This window comes from Rousettus aegyptiacus, unplaced genomic scaffold (genome assembly GCF_014176215.1).
Source record: "Rousettus aegyptiacus isolate mRouAeg1 unplaced genomic scaffold, mRouAeg1.p scaffold_m13_p_12, whole genome shotgun sequence".
Lineage (NCBI taxonomy): Eukaryota > Metazoa > Chordata > Mammalia > Chiroptera > Pteropodidae > Rousettus > Rousettus aegyptiacus.
In genome coordinates this window covers 76,273,224-76,292,940 of record NW_023416287.1, presented here as the reverse complement: position 1 = coordinate 76,292,940, position 19,717 = coordinate 76,273,224, and the positions used below count along the sequence as shown (strand labels likewise).

Below are 19,717 nucleotides of genomic sequence, written 5' to 3'. Positions count from 1 at the left end.
TTTAGGCTATATTATTCTATGATTTTAAATTAATCTCCGGATGCTACAGCTCAAGAACCAACAATGGCTCCCGGTCCTACTTCATAAAGTCTAAACCTTTCTGCCTCTCGAGTTCTGACTTGCCCCATTTTACAGATTTTCTCTGACTCTCCACTTAGACCCTTGATTCCAGATAAGGCAGGGCCCCCATTGCCCCTCACTTGCATCATTTCTTTGGGTCTCGGTTCATTATATTTTCCCCCACCTGGAAAAGAGTTCGGCAGTTCCTAAAAAGTTAAACAGAATTTCCATACGATTCGGCAATTCCACTTCTATCTATGTCTGTACCCAAAAGGACTGGAAATAGGGGCTCGAACAGATACTTGCATTTGAATGTTCATAGCAGCATTATTCACAAGTGCCAAAGGATAGCAACAACTCAGGTGCCCGTCAATGAAGGCTGAATGGATAAACAAAACGGGGTCCGGCCATGCAATGGGATATATTCAGCCATGAAAAGGAAGGAAAGTCTGACACAGGCTACCACATGGAGGAACCTCGAAACGATTATATGCCAAGTAAAATGTGCCAGATACAAAAGGACTACTATTGTACTATTCTACTTACACGAGGTATGCATCGAGCACAGAGACGGAAGGTGGCGTGGAAGGTGGAGTGGGGTTGGGGGATTGGAAGTCATTGTTTGGTGGCTACGAGGCTTCTGCTTGGGACAGTGAGAGGATTCTGGGCGTAGATGGTGGTGGTGGTTGTGCTGGATGCCACGGAGTCACGCACTTAAACATAGTTAAAATGATAAATATTATGTTGTGTATATTTACCACGATAAAAATAAAATCAAACAAAAAAAAAACCGAACCAAACCAACCAACAACAAGACCAGCCTTCGTCCTCTCCTTAAGCCCTCCTTCCGGGCCCAGCTGCCTGGGCGAGTCTTCCTCACTCTGCTAGGCTACTTGGCTTGGGCAGGCCTCCCAGACCAAAAACCATCTGTAGGGAACACCCCGGTCTCCTTGGGTCCTCGAGGACCTTCGGCAATCACTGAAGACAATTTTCTGCCCTTTCAAAGAAATGACCCTCTGCTGTCCCCGCCCTGGCTGGGGGCCACCACTCTCCCTCTGTGGTGGCCGGGAGCCTCCCTGGGAAGCCAGGGACAGAAAGGTGAGCAGTTACATAACCCACAGGAGGATTTTTTCCATTAGCCTAGGCAGTGCCAGCTTTCCAGAGGCGGCCGCGACAGGTAGAGGCGCCCTGTCTGGGCTGGCCGTGCCCGGGCAGGGCAGCGATGCTCCGATCTGGAGCGGCTTAGCATAGCTCAGATTCCCGCCGGCGGCTGGGGGCCGGCCACTCGCTGAGCTGCGGGAAAAGATCTGCTGTCTCCTGCTGGCCTGGCCCTGGGGAGGAGGAGGTGCTGGGGGTGAGCTGCCAGCCAGCCAGGGGTGACCCTCTGGGGCCCGGGACACCTGAGCTGGCCTTCTCCAATAACCCACTTATCTGCAGGCCTGCCTCGGTGTGGCAGCTTCAGACAGGGACGCACCCAGCCAAGTTCTATCAGGGGATTTAGCAGGAAAAATGAAGCCGGGCTGGGGGGTGAGGGTGCGCAGGGAAGAGGACACGGCCTGGCAAGGGACACGGGAGATGGTGAAACCACTCCTGACCTGGGTAATGCTCCGGTGGCCCGGAGACAGGAGGGAACAGAACACCGCTCCATTCCCTTCTGCTGCCCTGGCTTCTGCCCACCTCGGTCCCCGCTGCACTGAGACTTTTGGAACCAGCCTTCCGAATACCTACTATGTGCTGGCGCTGGGGTGGAATGCAGATGACGAGGACACAGTCCTCACCCCCCAAGACACAGGGGACACAGCTTTGGAAAAGAAAAGCTGAACTGGCAGGCTGCTTCCTGGGCTCCTTCTGGGATGGACTGAGAGTCAATGATGGCTTTTTTTTTCCTTTGCTTATTTTCAGATTAAAAAAACAAAATGCTTTTTACTGTTCAAGTCAAGAGCTGGCTCTGGCCCACTGAGCATGCCAAAGTTTCACAGGGGGCCTTAGATGTAGCACTTTCAGACGCCTGCATGCTTCCACCTCCACGCCTGCACCCCCAAACTGAACAGTCGGAGAAAGCTGGTTTGAAAACTCACTTTGAGACATTCTAGCTGGGCGCTTGAATAAAACACCTAGACTTGAGACGGTCCTCCCACCCGCAGAAGCTGGGAGAAGACCGAACGGCAGGCTGAGGAGCAGAGGCAACACAGAGGCAGGCTCCGCGGTGGCGAGCGGCACACAGCAGATGCTCCGTAAGTGATCGCCGAGGGAAAGACGTGAGGAGTGGAGCAAACAAGGCAAAATTCGCTCCTGCCAAAGCAAGTGTGGGCGACGAGTCTGGCAAGGGAGCACCGGGCTCCCACGCCCTCTGGTTCTGGTGGGTGGGCTCAGGGTTCTTCCTGGTGCCTGCCGGCCAGGCCCTGGCTCCTCCATCGCCATAGCCGCGCCCGCCACAGACTCCCGTGCGGAAGGTCAAGCTCTCCCGCGATGTGTGATGCAAGCCTGCGGGTGCCCACTCTTGGGGAATGTGCATGTCCGCTCTGCAGGGCCTTTGTGGGGTGCAACCGTCAGTATGGGCACCGACGACTCACAGGATGCTTAGATGCCAGCCAGCAGGTGGAGCAGCACTTTTTAGAAAAAGAGAACTTTGGTGGGCCTCCGAAATCACTCTCCTCAGTCTGCCCACCAGGAAAGCTGCCCGCCTTGCCCGCTGGCCCTGTGCTTCACCCCCTTTTTGATTCTCAGTAGCGGTGGCCAGAGCTCAGGGTGGGTCCAGCCCAGGGCTTTGCTTGGGCTCCGGAATGAGCAGAACAATGTGCTTCTACCCCTGGGTATGGCCCGCGTGGGCCAACAGTAAAATCAGTCTACATGCCTGGAGCGCACGTCGGCTTGGCAGAGGGTGTGCAGAAGTGAGGGAGAGGCGTGAGCAGGGGTGGCGGGTGTGAAGGGGAGAGCCAAACCTTGGGAATAACAGCTGTGTGGTTCATCTGGATTAAGCAAGTGGAGACGCAGAGGTGTTTCCTTAGACACCCTTGGCCCTCTGTTGGCCGAGAAAGCTCAGACTCAGAGACTGCTGGAAATGCCACGAGATTATTCTAGAGGGGTGGATTTCGAAATCCCCACTGAGAGCTTCATGAGGCAGATTCCTGATTTTCCCAAGTTTCTGACCCTTACGTGTGATTTTCAGGTGACGTGGGAGCCAGGAGCGTGGGTGCTGGACTGACTGCTCCCATTCAGTCTCCTGAGTTTGGGTGGGGCTTGCAGTCTCACTGAGTCCCTTTCCTCACCTATAAATGTGGGGAAGGACTCCTGCCTTGTAGCCCACCTAGGAGAGAGACCCCCCCACGTTCACACACATGGAAGTGCTCAGGAGAGTTAAGAAGCCCATCATACGCCGGGGAGCACCGGTACCTAACATTGAGGACTCCATCGCCCCTTTGCACAAGCATTTACTGAGCACCTACTAGGTACAAGTCATGCTACCAGGAGCTGGGGACCATCAGTAACTAAGCCAGGATTCCTGCCCTTGAGGAGTTTACACACTTAGGGCTGGTTAGAACTCCAAGAATGAAGGTTAGTCCTTCCTCTCCCTTTCCTGACATCTTAGGATAACCAGGAGAAGCAGGTTCCCCCTTATGACTAGAGTTAGAGGACTGCCCAGGTCCTCCACCCAAGCTGGCACACACGGCACTAGGAGAGGGGGCAGATGTGTCACATGAAGATGTGTCTTACATTCTGATTTATTGATAGCAGCAACCAGATTAGAAAATTTTGAGTGCCTCTTCTGGTACTGAAACACAGCTAAAATCATTCCCAGAGACCCCACAGACGCCCCATGAACCCCTGTCACCACTCGATTGAGTTTCTATATATCGAAAAGCCCCAAACACAAGGCTTAACGGTGACCCAGCTAGAAACTCTGAAGAGTTTATCCATCTCTAGCCCGGGGTCAATTTTTTCAGAGGCCGTGTCTTCTAGAAGGTTCTAGCAAAGAGCAATTTATTTTGAAGTCTGGTCACATGCCAGATTCTGATTTTGAGTCGTCTTTTCACAACAGCCCTGCTGTGTTTACAACTTGGTTGAGATGAGTTGTTTTTTTTTTTTTTTTCAAAAAAAGGTATCGCATCCTTCTGTTAGAGGTGTTGTTGGCAACGGTTGCTAGGGAGAGTTGGGTTCAGTTACAGACACACTGATGCCTGCTCTAATAATACTTTGCTCTGCATAGCTCGGATGCAGACACCTCCTGGCTAAACAGGGCACACGCATTTCAACAGAGGAGGGCTTGAACTTGTACTACCCAACCAAAGGAGCACTCCCTGAGCCCAAGTGGAAGGCCTGGGTGGTGACGGGGCCGTGCTGGGCGGAGGGGGCTCGGGCCTCCAATTCCTGTCATTCCAAAGGTCCCATAAAAAGAGGCATGCTCATGCTTCACCTCGCTGTGAAACTGGCGTCCCCCTCCCCGTTACTGTACCACAATTCTCTGGTGAGGATCAAGGCAGAGTTCTGGTGACTTCTGTAACCCAGGGGCCCTGGGCAGCCCACATGCCCCTGGAAGTCAGAAGTAATCAGTCCACATACTCGAGTGGGTGTGGGACTCTGCAGACATGAAGAAGCCGGGAGCTGGACGGTAAGGGGTGGGGTGAGGCAGGCGGGGTGGCAAAGCTTTACATGGTGGCCTGGCCCCAGGTACAGCCTGGCAGTATGATTTGAGAGCGAGGCCCTTTTCCTAAAACATGTGACAGCTGCTCCAACAAATATTCGAGGCCAAGAAAAAGGAAAGGAACGTGGGGAGAGGAGCTGAGGACAGAGAAACGGGGTCAGAGGGAGAGGAGAGGCAGCTCTGGCCTCCCGCCTGGCTCGCTGGGGTCAGTGCGGGTGCTCTGGGAGGAACCTCAGAACGATGGTGAGGAGCGTGAAAAAGAGCCCCTGGGAGGGTCCAGACCAGTTTCCTCTCTGCACAGAGGGCAAACGGAGGCTGGGCAAGGAGAAGGGACTGTCTCAGGATGGCCCCTGCCTTGGCATTCTCCCATCAGCTCCGAGTCCTTCATCCACACTGCACAACAGAGTTCAGTACTTAGTATAAGTTTCTTGACTCACTTATGGGGTGACAGGCAGGGCTAGCTGGTTCCTAAATGACAATGGTGGCCTAGTCAGGGCATCTCTGGAGTATCTTCTTAACAGTGGTGCTCAACCTGCTGCACTGTAGAACCACCTGGAGAGTTCTTTAAACAAGGATGCCCAGGCCTGGAAAGTCTAATTCAGTGGTCTGGGGTAGGGCCCCCACTGGTATGTTCTAGAAGCTCCTCCTCCCACGAGTCTAACAGACAGCTGGCTAAGAACCACTAGCCTGAAGAAAACAGTGCTGAAACTTAATATTCCCAGGCTGGATCCCCACCTCTGACAATCACACTGATAAAAGAATGTGCCTCAGTTGGCCTCTTTATGAAACTGACCCATCACCTACAAGCCATCGGTCATTCAAAGCCTTGTTACTGGGCCAGCATGACCAGCATCACCTGGGAGCTTGTCAGAAATGCAGAATCTCAGGTTCTAAGAAGACCTACAGAATTGGAATCTGCATTTAAGTTAATTCCCATGTGATTCATACACACATTCAAGTTCAAGAAACTGATTTAATGTACATGCTTGACACATGACAGACATTTAAGAAATGCCTGCCCGATGAGTAGAATTTTACTTATAAAAATACTAAGAAAAAGACCACGTCTAAGGCAAAAAGACTCAGTTCAGATGTAAAAACTGAAGACCTTTTTTTGAACCCAGGGATTGGTGACAAGGGTCCACTGAGACTCCAGGGTCTCTGACATCACCACAGCTCACGAGGACAATGCTGTTGGGTTCCTTGAGATGACAATGCTAAATCTGACTAGGAAGGGTTAAAGGTCCTTTGACCTTCCCTGGCCCCATTTCCCTTTCTATGGGGGCCGCACCCTAACTTGGCAGGCAGTCCTCACAGTTATGCCAAGAGCGTCCACTATATCAGAGCCTGCCCCTCGCCCCTCATGCTGCCGGTTCCCACTGCACGAGCTCCGGCAGCAGAAGTGGCTCGTTGAGGAAAGCAACGGCCGAGGACAGCTGCTGGGGGCTGTGTTCCGAGGACACGTCACACCCTGGCCTCTTTGCAGCCAGCATCACTCAGCGGGGTCTCAGAACCTGAACGTGGAGGCAGCAGCTACACCTGGCCACCCGAGGGGCATCTCAGAGGCCATCAAATTGAACCAGGGGCTGCCTGGGGATCCAGTGGCCGTGGACCTGGAGGGATGAAGCTTGAGCGTGAACCCTAGAGGGAGAAAAGGGGCTGGGTCCAGGACTGTCTGCCAGCAAAGGGGTACGAATCAGGTTTTGCGGAAAATGAAAGCAGGTGAAAAACGACATCCCTGTGGGGTTTGATGAGCCATGCTCTCTTTCCTTGTACCTCGTGAGTCTGGGGCGGTATGTGGCTGTGGATTATGTTGCCCAGAAAGCCTACTCTAACCTGCTACTTCGTGAGCTGCAGAGAGGAGGGCAGGGCCTGAGGAGGCCCAATCAGACACGTGGTGTTGGCTTCCTCTGGGCCTTGTGAGCAGTGGGTCTGCAAGGAGCTTGGGGGCAGCCTCACGTTAGCATATCCAGGCTGCCTTCCACGGGAGCCAAAAGAACCTTGGATAGCGACCCAGGAGGCCTGCGGGCCTGGCTCAAGCCCTCTGGTTATGCCTTTCAAGGGGCTCCCTCCTCAGCTTACATGCAAGCTGGGGCTGCATGTGGTAAAGAGGGGATGAGTGAGCCTTAAGGGGGACATTAAGATTTCTAAATACCTGGCCCCAAAATGCTCCATCTACACAAATGGCGGATGTGGGAGTGACAGCTCTCCTCTGCCCCAGAGACAAGGTGGCATTAGTAGGATTGACATATCTATCATTGAGCCGCACTATGGAATAAGCAGGTTTCTGAGGACTGGGGGGGGACCCAGGACTGTTTTGTGAGCCAGTGGCAGGGCTGGGGAGAGTGGGGTGACTCACGTCCCTCACCAAGGTCCCTGACTCATCACCAGTAGCACAACATCGTAAGGTCTACGGCTGAATGTCAAGTGGCCAAGCACCTCCCCAGCAGGAGCTGCAGAGGCCAAGCTCCAGCTGAAGGCATGAATCAGGTTGAGAAAGCTATTTCCCGGGTTTCAATTCGGTGTCTTTCCCTGTCCTAGTGTTTGCCATACTGTGTCTCTCCACACGGTAATTCCACGAGAAGTTATTAGCTCGAGATTATAAGGAGAACTTCACCGAGTTCAGCACAGCCAAACAGGTTCCCTTCCTGACGTCCTAACCCAGTCCACTTTGTGGCTAATGGAGAGGCGGGGGTAGGGCCACAGAGACCCTTTTGCTGGGACGGATGCTCTGCAGGACACTGCGGGCAAGGCCGCTCTAACCACGGGGCTTTGGAAGAAATGCGGGACCCAGGCAGGACTTTGGGCGGCCCCTGTGGCCAGCTGCCCTTCCCGCCTGGGTCCGTCTCACATCACGTCCTGTATGTTTGTCCACCACTGGCTCTGGCTAGGATACTTGGAGCTGGCAGCCATTGTCTACAAGTCTTGTCCTATCCGGGCCCTTCTCTGAGAAAGGACGAAAGCTAAGGCCGAAGTCCAATCCTGTCCCTTGACGCCCCCATGCATGGCGGTACGTGGCAGACAGGTTTCCCCCTGCCGTCACCCTGCACCCTCTCCCAGGACATTCCGGCCCACGAGGAACATGCCCGATGTGCAAATCCCTCAGGTAATGCGGGAATTCGTCACCAGGGGAGTGTGGGTGATCCAGGAATGGGAACCTGATCGGGGCCTGGAGCTGGAGCGACGCGGCCCAAGCTGGCCAGCGAGGGCTCAGGTTGCAGCGAGCAGGCTCCTCAGGAAGAGGGGACGAGAGCGGGGATGGAGCCCTGTGGGCAGCTTCCTTCCTCCGGTTCTTGGGGAGTGACGGCAGACCACGACCCGGGTGGTCACGATCAGGGGGACCGTCTGCCCTTTCACACCTGGCGTCTAGGCGTCACTATGAACAGAGCCCCTCTCTCAGAAGTGTTGTGGTTCAGAGGACTTATTGCACGGTCATCCCGGTTAAGACACACCCGCAGGTGGTCTCTTCCAGCTCTGTAATTCTACTTTCAGACTGCCAAGCTACCGTTTTACCTGGACTAGAAACTCAATTCATATCTCAACAAGTGTCAGGGACAAAGTAAAAGTAGAGATACATTTTTCTAGCCAAGAGTCTCCAAGAATAGTCTCAGAGGCTGGTGTGGCCACCATGCTGCGCCACATGCTACCTTTCCCTGGTGCCAGCAGTTCTGGGGCCACCAGTTCGCCTGTTACCACCCACGACAGAAGAGCAGGCATCGGCCCCTCACATCCCCACTCATGAGGCGAAACTGCTGGGCTCAGTCTATGCACCTACGTCTATCATATTATACACACGCATTGGTTAAAACCAGCACCGGACGCTGCCACCTGTGGAGGGAAGAAGGGGTGTTGAGTGGGAAGGCACCGAGGAGCAAGACGGCCTTAGATCGCCACGCTTCCTCTCTGCCCTGGCAGTGGCTGGAAGGCGGCCGTGCATCAGCGCACAACCAAACCTTTCCTACCCCAAGCCCTTGTGCATCTGCTCAGACCCATTTAAGCACCGGCTACAACCAACCACATCACCTCCACAGTCTGGGGTGGGTGGGCAGTGCTGATGAGGAGGAGGAGGAAGAGAGAAGTTTATGCTAAGCGTGTGTCTGCCCGGATGCGAAGAGGTCAAAGCACAGAGCCTGGTTAAGACCGAGAGCCAGCCCTCTTATCATGGAAATAGAAAGAGAGAAAGGCTGGTTAAACATGAAGCACCTATAAAATTATATTGGTCCATCGTAACCATGGAGCACTCACACAAACACACGCAAATCCGGCCACTCATCCCTTGCCCCTTGAGTGCCTTTTTATTTTCTATAATTAATCGGGCAAGGGAGGAACTTGGGAAAAGTTCAACCGTGGTCAGAATTTGCAGGCTTCTCTCTAGTAATAACCCCCCGGGGGGCGGGGCGGCGGAGGCGCAGCTGTCGGTGTCTGGTTACCTGAAGCATGTTGAGGAGCAGGCTCCGGAACTTGGTCCCCTCCACCATGAAGAGCGCCATCTTGTCGCAGAGCTTGGCGGCGGTGAAGGCAAAGCTGCGGTCGGACACGGCCTTCTGGTAGATGGTCCGCACGATCTCGCCCAGCATCTCCTCGGAGTTGGTGGAGTTCTGGGCCTCCTCCATGAAGGTGGTCAGCTTGGCATCCACGTCGCTGCTGTTGTTCCGCATGCTGTTCAGGATCTCGATCAGCTTGTCCATTTTGTTCTGCTGAGGGCTGGTGGTCTCCACTGCCACTTCATCCTGGGGGCGCGGGAGAGAAACCGAGTCGCGCCTGAGCCGAGCCGAGGTTTCTGTGTGTGTGTGTGTGTGTGTGTGTGTGTGTGTGTGTGTGTGTGTGGTGGTGGTGGTGGTGAGGGTTGGCTGGCAGAGGGGGGGCTTCCATCCCTAGAAAGGACCCAGACCCACCTTCTAGAACCGGAAGCCTGAACACTCTGGGAATGCTGACCTCCAGCAAGGCCCCAGAGGCCCCACAGCTCTCTGCTGACCTTTTTCTGGGCCCCTGGGACATCCTGAGCCAATCCTTCCAGCAAGCTCTAGCTCTTACCCAGGATTCTCACATATATTGGTTTTGTTTTCTCTACTTGTCCATCAGATAGATGTCTCAATCCAGAAATAATTTAATGGAGCTTATGGAAGATGAAACAAGATAACAAATAAAACATTGGGCCAAAGAGAAAATGAGGGGAGGAAGGCGAGGTCAGGCAGGAGAGTGGCGCTCAAAACGCCTGCCGTGGCGGTCGGAGGCACCCCTGGAGTGGCAAGTTTGTCTTCCGGACTGCCAGCTCCTCCAACCCAAGGGTGGGCATGTTCCCTGGGAACTGGGAGCCCTGTGGACACGGCTTTAGGGACCAACGAACACTACACACCGAGGAATCCTTCAATGCGCCACCAAAACGACAGGTGCTTCTGGGAGGGAAATTTCAGACAAAAAACACCTACGCCCATGTGAGGTTTCGGTGCCACTGCACCAGAGCCAGGCTGGAGGAAAAAAACAGCACGTGACAGCCCCACGAGTAGTTCCCCGAACACAGCAGATTGGGGGCCAAGAGGACGATCGACTCGATCACCGGGATGTGAGGTCAGGGCGAAGGGCAGGATCAGGCCTCTAACGGGAGGTCCTGTACTTGCCCTTCTGATCGTACCAAAGAGAGCTCTGGGCTGCGAGGCACGGGTGGAGGGTCTAGAACCTGTTCCCGGCCTCCAGCCGCAAGGCTTTGGGAAGTGGTTTCACTCTCTGGGCCTCGCTTTACTCACCGGTAACATGAGGAGGTTAGACTGAAAGGGCTACAGCTTTTCCCGAGTCCTACCATTGCCTCTGGGACCATTACCATGACCTTCTGGTCCCGGAGTCCAGGAGGCCTCACTTGAGGAGCCCTGAAACCGACGCGCGGGGGCTATGGATCTATCTTATCTGTTTCATCCCCTCCTTACTCACCCTACTTACTACCCAACCACATGGGCCCCAAAGGGGGAATAGTGGTGTCCGTATGGAATAATAACCAACTATGAGGGTCTTTCTTTACATGTTGACATGTCTGCAGGGTGGACATGTAAACTGAGGCTCAGAGAGGTTAGGTGACTTGCCCAAGGCCATCAAGCAGGGTGCCAGGCAGAGCGAGGACTAAGCCTGGTTTGCTGGACTCTAAAGCCTGTGTAATTTTCATCCTGTGGGACTGCAGTTAGCTTTAGCAGACTGGACTGTATGCAGTTGATAACCCTCTCTCCCTGGCCGGGCTGTAGCGACCTGTTCTGGACACTCTTCACGTGAAGACCAATGCTAATCATCATCAGGGAACCTCTTCCAGGCCCCTTCCCTGGGGAGGTAAGGGAACGGGTGAGGGTTTCCTCTGGGACCTCACTGCTGCTTGCCCTCAGAAGCAGCGGCGTGGGGGGCTCGGGCTGTGAAGGACGCCAGGATCAGCATTTCAGCTTCTGGAGCCGATCGGGGAAGAGGTCGGACCTGTCTGTGCTGTCTGAGTGTGGGCGCAGGGCTGGGCTCTGGGACAAAAGCTGGTCCCAGATCCACAGCATCTATACTCAGGTGGATGGGAAGAGAGAAGGCAACAGGGAGGCTGGGAGAAGCCCTGACTTGGAGCTCCCCAGAATGACTCCGTGGGGAGGGCTGGGGGCGAGCCAGCCTTCCTCAGGAAGAGTTCCTCTCCAAGGTGACCTTCCCTGCACCCTTGGCCTGGGAGGAGGCGCTGGGCTGAGCACAGCAGAGGCGATGCTGCCAGGGACAGATCCCCGTCCCTCCTCCTGCATGTGTGACCCAGGCTCTGGAGGCCAGGGCCAGGAGCAGGATGAGGAAAGGGAGGCTCCTGGGGACCAAAATCTCAGGAGGTCCTCACTCTCAAGGCTATGCCAGTGCAGGGTTGGCACCTGCGTGATGCTGGCAGTGACGGTTTCTTTAAAATTTGTCCCTTAGACCCCTCTCTGGCTGCTGGTTGATGAAGGATGGGAATGGCAAGGCTGAGCAGCCTGCTGGCACTCTGCCCAACTCACCTTTGCTCTTGACCCTGGCACGGATCACAGCCTGGCTGGTACTTACCTCAAGGAAAGCAGCAGTTCCTATAAGCCCCGTGGTTCCCCCAAATGCCCTTCAGCACTAATAGAGGAGCGTCTGATCCCAGAACATGCAGGAGGGAAGAACGGGCCTTCCCTGTGCCATTCCCCTCCCCCCCAGCATGAACCTCCTTCTCCCTTCCCCCCTTAGGCTGGGGGCTGGTACCAAGAGGCCCCTGGGCCTCTTTAGCGGCCAGACAGTGAGGCACCAGAATGTGCTGGAAGAGTTCACGCAGAACTGGCCATGGGCCTGTCCTCTGGTGTCCAGGGGTCCCTATGGCGTGGTGGGACCTGCGTCCCTCCACGTGGCTCCCCGGGCCCGCACCCCTAAGCCCACCTACCGACGTGCCTACCTCGCGCCATCCTCCCTGGAGCAAGAGAAAAACAAAGATTCAATTACCGGTACCTTTTCTTTCAGCCTCCGCCGCAGCCTGTCTTTGGAAGACTGGAGCAGGGTAATTTTGGGCCGCTCCCCCATGCGTTCGGGGGTACTACTGTCTTTACGCTTTGTCTCGGCCTCTGGGACCCCTGGCTGCTGTGCGGGTGGCCGCTCGGAAGCCACTGGGGCCGGGCCCTCCGGGCTGCGGGGGGACTCGAGGACGCTGTGCCCGGCGTCCCCCAGGGCGTTCTCGAGCTTGGGGCTCTCCATGGTCACGGTCTCTTTGGCGTTACGGTGGGTGCCTGCCTCCCCCTTGTCACCGGGTGGGTGCTTCATGTTGCTGTGGTGCCAGCGCCGGTTCTGGCTGTAGCCGTGATGGGTGGGCCTCCCCGAGGGGTGGGGCGCCGAGCCCCCCTGGTAGGATTTCTGGTGGTCCCTGTTGTGTTTGGCACTGCCCGGCTGGTGGTCACTGTGCTGTTGGGGCTTGTTCCCTCCTGGAGGTCTCTGCTGCCGTCTGCAAACCAGAGGGGAAGGACAGAGAGGGTCACTGGGTGGGCTGCTCAGGGTCCCTGCACCCAAACGCTAGAAGCAGAATTCATTGAGTTGTTCATTTATTCATTCTTTTCAGCACCTTTACTGAGTGTGCTGTGTGCCAGGCTCTGTGGCAGGGCCTGGGGATACAGCAGAGAAAGATTATAGAGGATTTAAGTCGATCTTTGATTTAAAATAAGTATTTTATTTCCCTATTACAATATGCATTAATACATGTGTGGAGAACAAAATTAAAACGATACAATGCAGTGTGCAGTGAACCCTCCTGACGCTGTCCTCAGCCGCCCACTATGTCCTCTTGAAGAAACTGTTACCGTTTTATGAATCTTCTGAACATATTTTATGCATGTTCCAGCAAAGATAAACACACAGACCTGTATCCGGTAACAACTATCTTGTTAATGGCTTTTTTTTTTTTTTTTTTTTTTTTACCATAATGGCTCTTATATCGTGTTAAACTTTTTTTTTTTTTTTGACACATCGACATTTCATCCCCAATCCTATTAACAAAATATGCTATAAGAAGTTGTTATGGGCTGAATTGGGTCCCTGGTTCCCCCCCCCCCCCACCAATTCATATATTGAAGCTCCAACCCCCCCAGCACCTCAGAAAGTAACTGACTGTATTTGGAGACAGGGCCTTTAAAGAGGTGACTAGGTTAAAATGAGGCTGTTAGGGTGGGGCTCAATAGATATGCCTGGCGTCTTTATAAGAGGAGATTAGGACACAGACAAGGCCACACACAGAGGAAAGACCATGTGAACACACAGCAAGAAGGCAGCCATCTGCGAGGCGAGGGGAAGGCCTCAGGAGAAACCCAACCTGCTGACACCTTGATCTCGGACTTCTAGCCCCCAGAACTTTGAGAAAATACATTTCGATGGTTAAGACAGTCAGCTGGCAACCCCAGCTGACTAATATAGAAGTGATATTTAACGTGATGGTTTTAGGCAAAGTAAGCCTCACCGATTTACCTGACATAATACTTTCTAATCAGCGGGTATCGTATAGAACAAATTTGAGAAGTGCGCCATGGGACAAAGCAAATGTTTTGATTATAGACTGAAAGCAAGAGAGGTGGGGGGCAAGGGGCATTCTGAGACCCCTTCGGTCTTGTGCACGAGGACGGCTTCTGTCACTGGAAGCTCTGTGTTCCGGCTCTATTTCGCCCTCACGGTGTTTTCTGTGCCATAACTTTATTTGAAGTACAACTGAAAAACAGGATAACCATGAACCCCTCAGAAGGTATATAAAGTCAGTGAAGAAAGTTTGCAGAAGGAAGACTACGTTCTAAATATGAGGCCCTCGCCGTCCCGTGAGCCATCTCTTCAGGGGTACAACAGACTTGCCTTGCAGTGCAGTTTACGAACAAACTGTATTTGTTTTCTTTCAAATTATTATTACTTACATAAACTCAACTTCAATGTTCACGTGATAGTTTTCTATCTGTGAAAATTTGGGGGTATCTTGGATCGGAGTTAAGTGTATCATTTTTCCATTAGAATTAACAAAAACAATTTTTTCATTTAAAAGCTTTTTCAAAGTGGCTGGGTTTTTAGAGGGAAGTATAGTTGTTACCTGAGAGACAGGTGGACAGTTCTCTTTTTGTTTGTTTGTTTGTTTCCAGACAAGTGGTAACTTGCAACACATTGTATATTAGAAATAGAAACTAGTATGTCTCTGGAGAGGAATATGACACTTTCTTACAAGAGCCACTAAGCATGTAAACCTCTGGTCCTTGCACTTCCACTCGTGGCAATCTGCAAAGGGAACAATCAAAGACATGCACAGGGATTGTAGGCAGAAGGATGTTCATCACAGTGGTGTTTACAACAACGAAAAACTGAACGTGGAGCGATTAAGAAATGGTGAAAGAATTCACTCTAGTAGATGGAAGAAAGCACGTGTTGTAATATGTGCCACACGGTGCCATTTTTTTTTTAAGTATTTATATGCATAGAAAAATTTGAAAGGATACATACCAAAATGTTATCAGTGATTATCTTTAGGGGATGGGTTCAGGATTTTTCTTTTCTTTTTTCTTTGTGTTTTCTAAATGAACATGAATTAAATGTTCTAAACTTTTCATTGTGAGATAATTATAGATTCATATGCAATTCTAAGAAACAATACAGAGAGATCTGTTGTATCTTTTACCCAGCTTCCCTGTATGGTAGCACCTTGTACAACTATAGTTTGAGATCATACAACCAGGATTTTGACAAGTCAAGACCACAGAAGAGCCATCACCACAAAAACCCTTCATATCACCCTATCATAGGCACACCTAACCTCTCTCACCACCTCCTGCTTAGACCCTGGAGACAACCAACCTAGTCTCCATTTCTACAATGTTGTCACCTCAAGAGTGTTATATAAATGGGATCATACAGTATGTAACTCGGTGGGATCGGCCTCTTTCACTCAGCATAATTCCTTGAGATTCATCTAGATGGATGTGTGTATCAACAGTTCATCCTTTTCCACTGCGGACTAGCACTCCATAGTGTGGATAGATCAGTGAGTTTAACTATTGACTTGCTGAAGGAAATCGGGTTGTTTCCGGTTATTGGCCATCATGCATAAAACTGCTAGGAAAACCTGTGTACAGGCTTTTGTGTGGACAGTTTTCTTTTCTCTGAGATAAATGCCTGGGGGCACCACTGCTGGGATAGTTTCATAGTTAGTTCCTTGTACGAAACCGTTGAACTGTTTTCCATGGAGGCCGTACCATTTTACTTCCCCATTAGCAATGCACGAGACGTTTCCAGCCATTATTTCTTTGGGTAACTTTTCGGCTCTTTTCTCCTCTCCTCTGTCCTGCGAAACTGCCCCTTTTGTGGTCCTTTGGCTCGAGAGAGCAGGTTTTTGGGGGGTCTGCCTGTGCCTATTGGCATTTTGGGTTGCCAGCTTCTTTAGCTGCAACTCTGGGATCAAGGAAGCCAAGAAGAAAACTCAAGTGTGTCGTCACCGTGTCATTCCTCAGGTGCCAAGGTCCCCAACCAGTCTGCCTTCTCTCCACCTTTTGGAGGCCTTGTATGTTTGCTTTTACATACAATGTCCAGGATTTTTAGCTGTCTGTATTTATTTTAGTAATTTAAGAGTCATTTTAGAAACACCTGTAGCAGCCTGGTGTCCTGATCTGAGTCCTGCTGACTGGGCGTGAGGCCCGGGGGTGCGTTTCATCCTTGCCTGGGTTCGATCCCATTGACTTCTGAAATACACTCCTGGTGCGAGAGCCCTACTGCCTCCTGATATGTGGTGGAAGAGGCGGCCCTCCATCCAAACAGCTCCTGCCACACTGGCATGTCTGAGATACCCAGTTTCATCTCCCAATGGTCTCCTAGGATCGTCAATGGTCCTAACGCTGTAAGTTCTGGAGGATGGTCCATTTGTGGGGATCGTCAGCATGGGCATCCGGGGACGAGTCGGGCCCCATCAGGAAAGTGAGTCATTACGTCAGGTTCTTTCCAGGGATAGCCAACTGGCCACAGAAGACATTCCATGGCCCACCAACTCCCCAGGGTGCCGTGTGCCTGTGACTTTTGTGAATTCTCCCTCCTTTTTATTTTTCAATAACTTTCCACTAATTGGCCTTTTCTCCATCCACTCTCTTTGTTCTATGAGTGTGAGTAATTTTTAAGCCCAGAGAAGAACCTTGGAAATTCCCTGGCAGATAATGCTCGATTCTCACAACTTTTGTCATCCTTATTTAGAATTTTTGTGGTGCCTGCAGTTACGGCCCAAGGAATGCCCCCGGAGGATGGCTGACTGAGCCCTTCCCAGCATTCATCTTGAAAGTGTCTGGCTTCCTACTTACTATATCAGGGATTTCCCTCTCTCTGCTCAAATTTCCCCCCTCCCCCCAAAATAAACAAACAAACAAAACTTCTCTCCACCTAGGGGAGGAAGGAGCTCATTTCTATATAGCTGGTAGTCAAGAGCTCAGGAAGAATTCAGCTGGGTCTTACAGAGCTTTTGCTGTTCCTTCCTGGAAATTCTGAGGGGGGCTTGAATTCCATCGTCCCACTTCAAAAGACCTTGGAGCTGGCCAGCCCCATCAATACAGCAATGACCAAGAACGCCCAGGTTGCTGGGTGGTAGTGGGTCTTCTCAAGGCTCACTCTGCCTGGGTGGCAGCTCCTTGGCACACGCGGAGTGATGTGTGCACATAAGAGGTGAGGCCTGGGAGTCTGCCCTCAGGGGGCCCCTTGTAACGATGGGGAAGGCAAGATTAATGGAGTCAGAAGGAGGTGGGCTGATATGAGACTGGACAGCAAGATTGGCTGCGTGGCCACCGGCGGGGCAGGGAAAAGCCGATGCCATGGAAGCACGGGGCATGGAGCCTCTCTCTGTCTTTTCCCTTTTCCTGCTTCTTGATCAAGGCCCTGCTTTGGGCTTAGGCCCATTATTGCTGGGACTGGTCTCTGTGTGCAGGCCAGTCAAGACTCTTCTTCCTATTTTACAGATCAGCCAGCTGAGGCTCAGTGGGGTGCAGTCCCACACCAGAAGGCCTTATGGAGGCTCTCAGGAATGTGCCCAGCCTGTTAGCTAGTCTACCTCCTGCCTCTCTCCCATTTGCCCTCAGATCCAACCCCCTCAAGAGAGAAAGGCTGAATTACCACCGAGACCTACTGTGGTAACGGCCACATGAGGCCCACATCCTCAACCTGGGAAAGAGCTGCGAGGGCCCTAACCACTGGAATAGACTTGGGGCTGGGCTTTGGTCCCCCAAAATGGAAACCTAGGCTTCCTTGCTCTGGTCATTCACAAATATTTATCGGCGGTCACTGGCTGAGCTGGCCCAAGCCAGCCCTTCTCCCTTCTGTGTTTACTGGCCCTGGGTTTCATCGATACCCAACTCCAGGGTCCAGCTGGCCACTCACCATGAAAACTGTGGGTTTAGGTTTGGCTGGGCTGGGGATAAGTCGCTTGTGCTCACATTTGCTGGGCAAGGAAACACATTCGGTCTCAGATACATGGATATGCGGATCCAGGTTTTAGAGACATACTCGATATGCAGTTTTGCAGCCCTGTAAGCAAGACAGGGGGGAAATCCACCTCCCTGACTGCTTATTATGCTCCAGTCTCTCTGGGGAAGTTTTCTCTGGTGGCAGTGGTGGGGAGGAATGGCTTAGGAGATAAGATTAATATTCCATTTGTGCTACTGGCAACACCTGCTGTTAGGGAAATAATGCCTTTGTGTGTGTGTGTATGAGATTGGAAATTGTCAGTGTGCTGTTTCTATCACTCATTTAGTTTATTCTTTCTTCTTTGGGTTCTGAAATCAGATGTCTTGTTTCACTCTAAGGCTGCTCTCTTTTATTAAAAAAAAAAAAAAAAAAAAGTTCTCGGAACACCACAGCTGCATTTTGGGAGGTGGGTGTAGGGAGAATAACTTCAGATTTTGTTTTAAAAGATGATTTTAACAGCAGTCCAAATGCAGACAAACGTCTCTCTGTTCATTTTTTATTTCATAATTGTTCCCAACTAGATATTCTGAGGGCCACTGACTTATTATGGTTCTCTCAATGTCGGACACTTTACCACATAATTTGTAGGTCTGCTTAAAAATTTCTGAAAGCAAAATTCCTAGGGCGAGTGGTTTTAGAACTATGTATGGGCTCATATTTCTTGCCTTCAGGAAAAGTGATGACTGCTTATCCTGGAGCCCAGGCGCCTCCATTCCTGCCCACCTACACACGCCCTGCGTGGGGTCCCGCCTCCCCTGCTCCAGCCACTAGGACAGAGCATGAGCTGAGGCGGGACTAGAGGCTCAGGTGCAGGGGGGCTGCTAAGCTTAGTGGCTGGCACGTCAGGCCCGGAAATAAAGCCTGCCACACACGCCCACCCCAGTCTGCAGAATGACTGCAAAGCTTAATGAGGAAAAGCACAGGGGAGACTTATTCCCCTCTTCCGGGACCCGACAGAGGGGGGACATGATGTTGGCTTAATAAAGGGACAAGATCATAGCGGCCTGTGTTAACTGAGCACTTACTATGTACTCAGGACTGAGTTAGATGATGGAAACCCACTGAGTCTGTTCTGCAGGGTACTCCTTGTCAGGTCAGTCTGTGAGGCGACGACCAGTCAGAGCCTGGCTCAGCTACTCGTAGTCGTGTGGCTCGGGATGATTTCACTTCTCTGTGTCTGCGTTCCCCGCTACGCCGGCCCCCACCGCAGGGTGGCTGTGAGGGTCACATGCGTGACAGCACCATGGTCTTATAGATGAGAAAACAAATGTTCCAGGAGGTCGCTTTGCTCCTGTTTGGTTATCACGCTCATCAGCACAGAGCCCGTGCTGGCCTCCGATCTGCGCTTCTGCTCTGAAGGCACCGCCGAAAACGCTCTATGACTGGTTTTAACAATTATTTATCTGAGGTCTCGGTGCTCTCCGGAGAGCCGGGGGCATCCCTACAAAGCGTACACAACCGAATAACCCTGTAATGGCCAGGGCCATCCCCGACATCATGGCACTGTGCTGGCGGGCTCTCCGAGTGCCCAGCTCACTCCTGCCACCGGGGTCTCCCGACAGTTCCATGAGGAGCGTGCCTGTGTGCTTCGGGAACTCCCGCTGCCCTGGACGTTCAGCCAAGCCTGAGACTCTCCCACCCCGACAGATCGTGGGACTCTCCTCTTGCTCAGAGTTGGGCAGGGAGTAATTCAAGACGAAGGTCTCTGCCAGCCAAGGCAAAAGTTCATGCAAGAAGCTTGGTCTCTCACTGCATGGTTGAAAGCTTTAGAAGCCAGATGTTCACCTGGCCAGGGGGATGCTCTGGAATGGAAATGAGTGGGTCTGACTGGTACCGTTGTGCCCTGAAGGCAGAGAAGAGACTCTTCTCAACAACTACGGAATGAATGAACCAATGAATGATGAGGGGAAAGGCTGGTCCGTTTATTGCTTCATTATTTAAACATGTTCTGAGATTCTGCTCTGCCTGGAGGTTAATCAGGCGGCAACAGGCTTGCCCAAGGCAACATCACTCCTGGAACACTCCAGGGAAGCTGGGAATGGGGGGTGACAAAAGCTG

General features: G+C 52.3%; 1 protein-coding gene across 10 annotated transcripts in view; it reads right to left on the bottom strand.

Moving 5' to 3' along the window:
- CTIF (cap binding complex dependent translation initiation factor) overlaps window positions 1–19,717 on the bottom strand; it is a 249,103-nt gene that overhangs the window by 73,337 nt on the left and 156,049 nt on the right. For 8 of the 10 annotated variants that reach the window (XM_036230024.1, XM_016148451.2, XM_016148452.2 and 5 more), the window contains 2 exons: window positions 12,155–12,647; window positions 9,133–9,432 (listed from right to left, as the gene is read on the bottom strand). In XM_036230024.1, coding sequence (XP_036085917.1) covers window positions 9,133–9,432; window positions 12,155–12,647 — 793 coding nt within the window. The remainder of the gene's footprint in view (window positions 1–9,132; window positions 9,433–12,154; window positions 12,648–19,717) is intronic. The other 2 variants (XM_016148454.2, XM_016148456.2) reach the window with 1 other exon arrangement.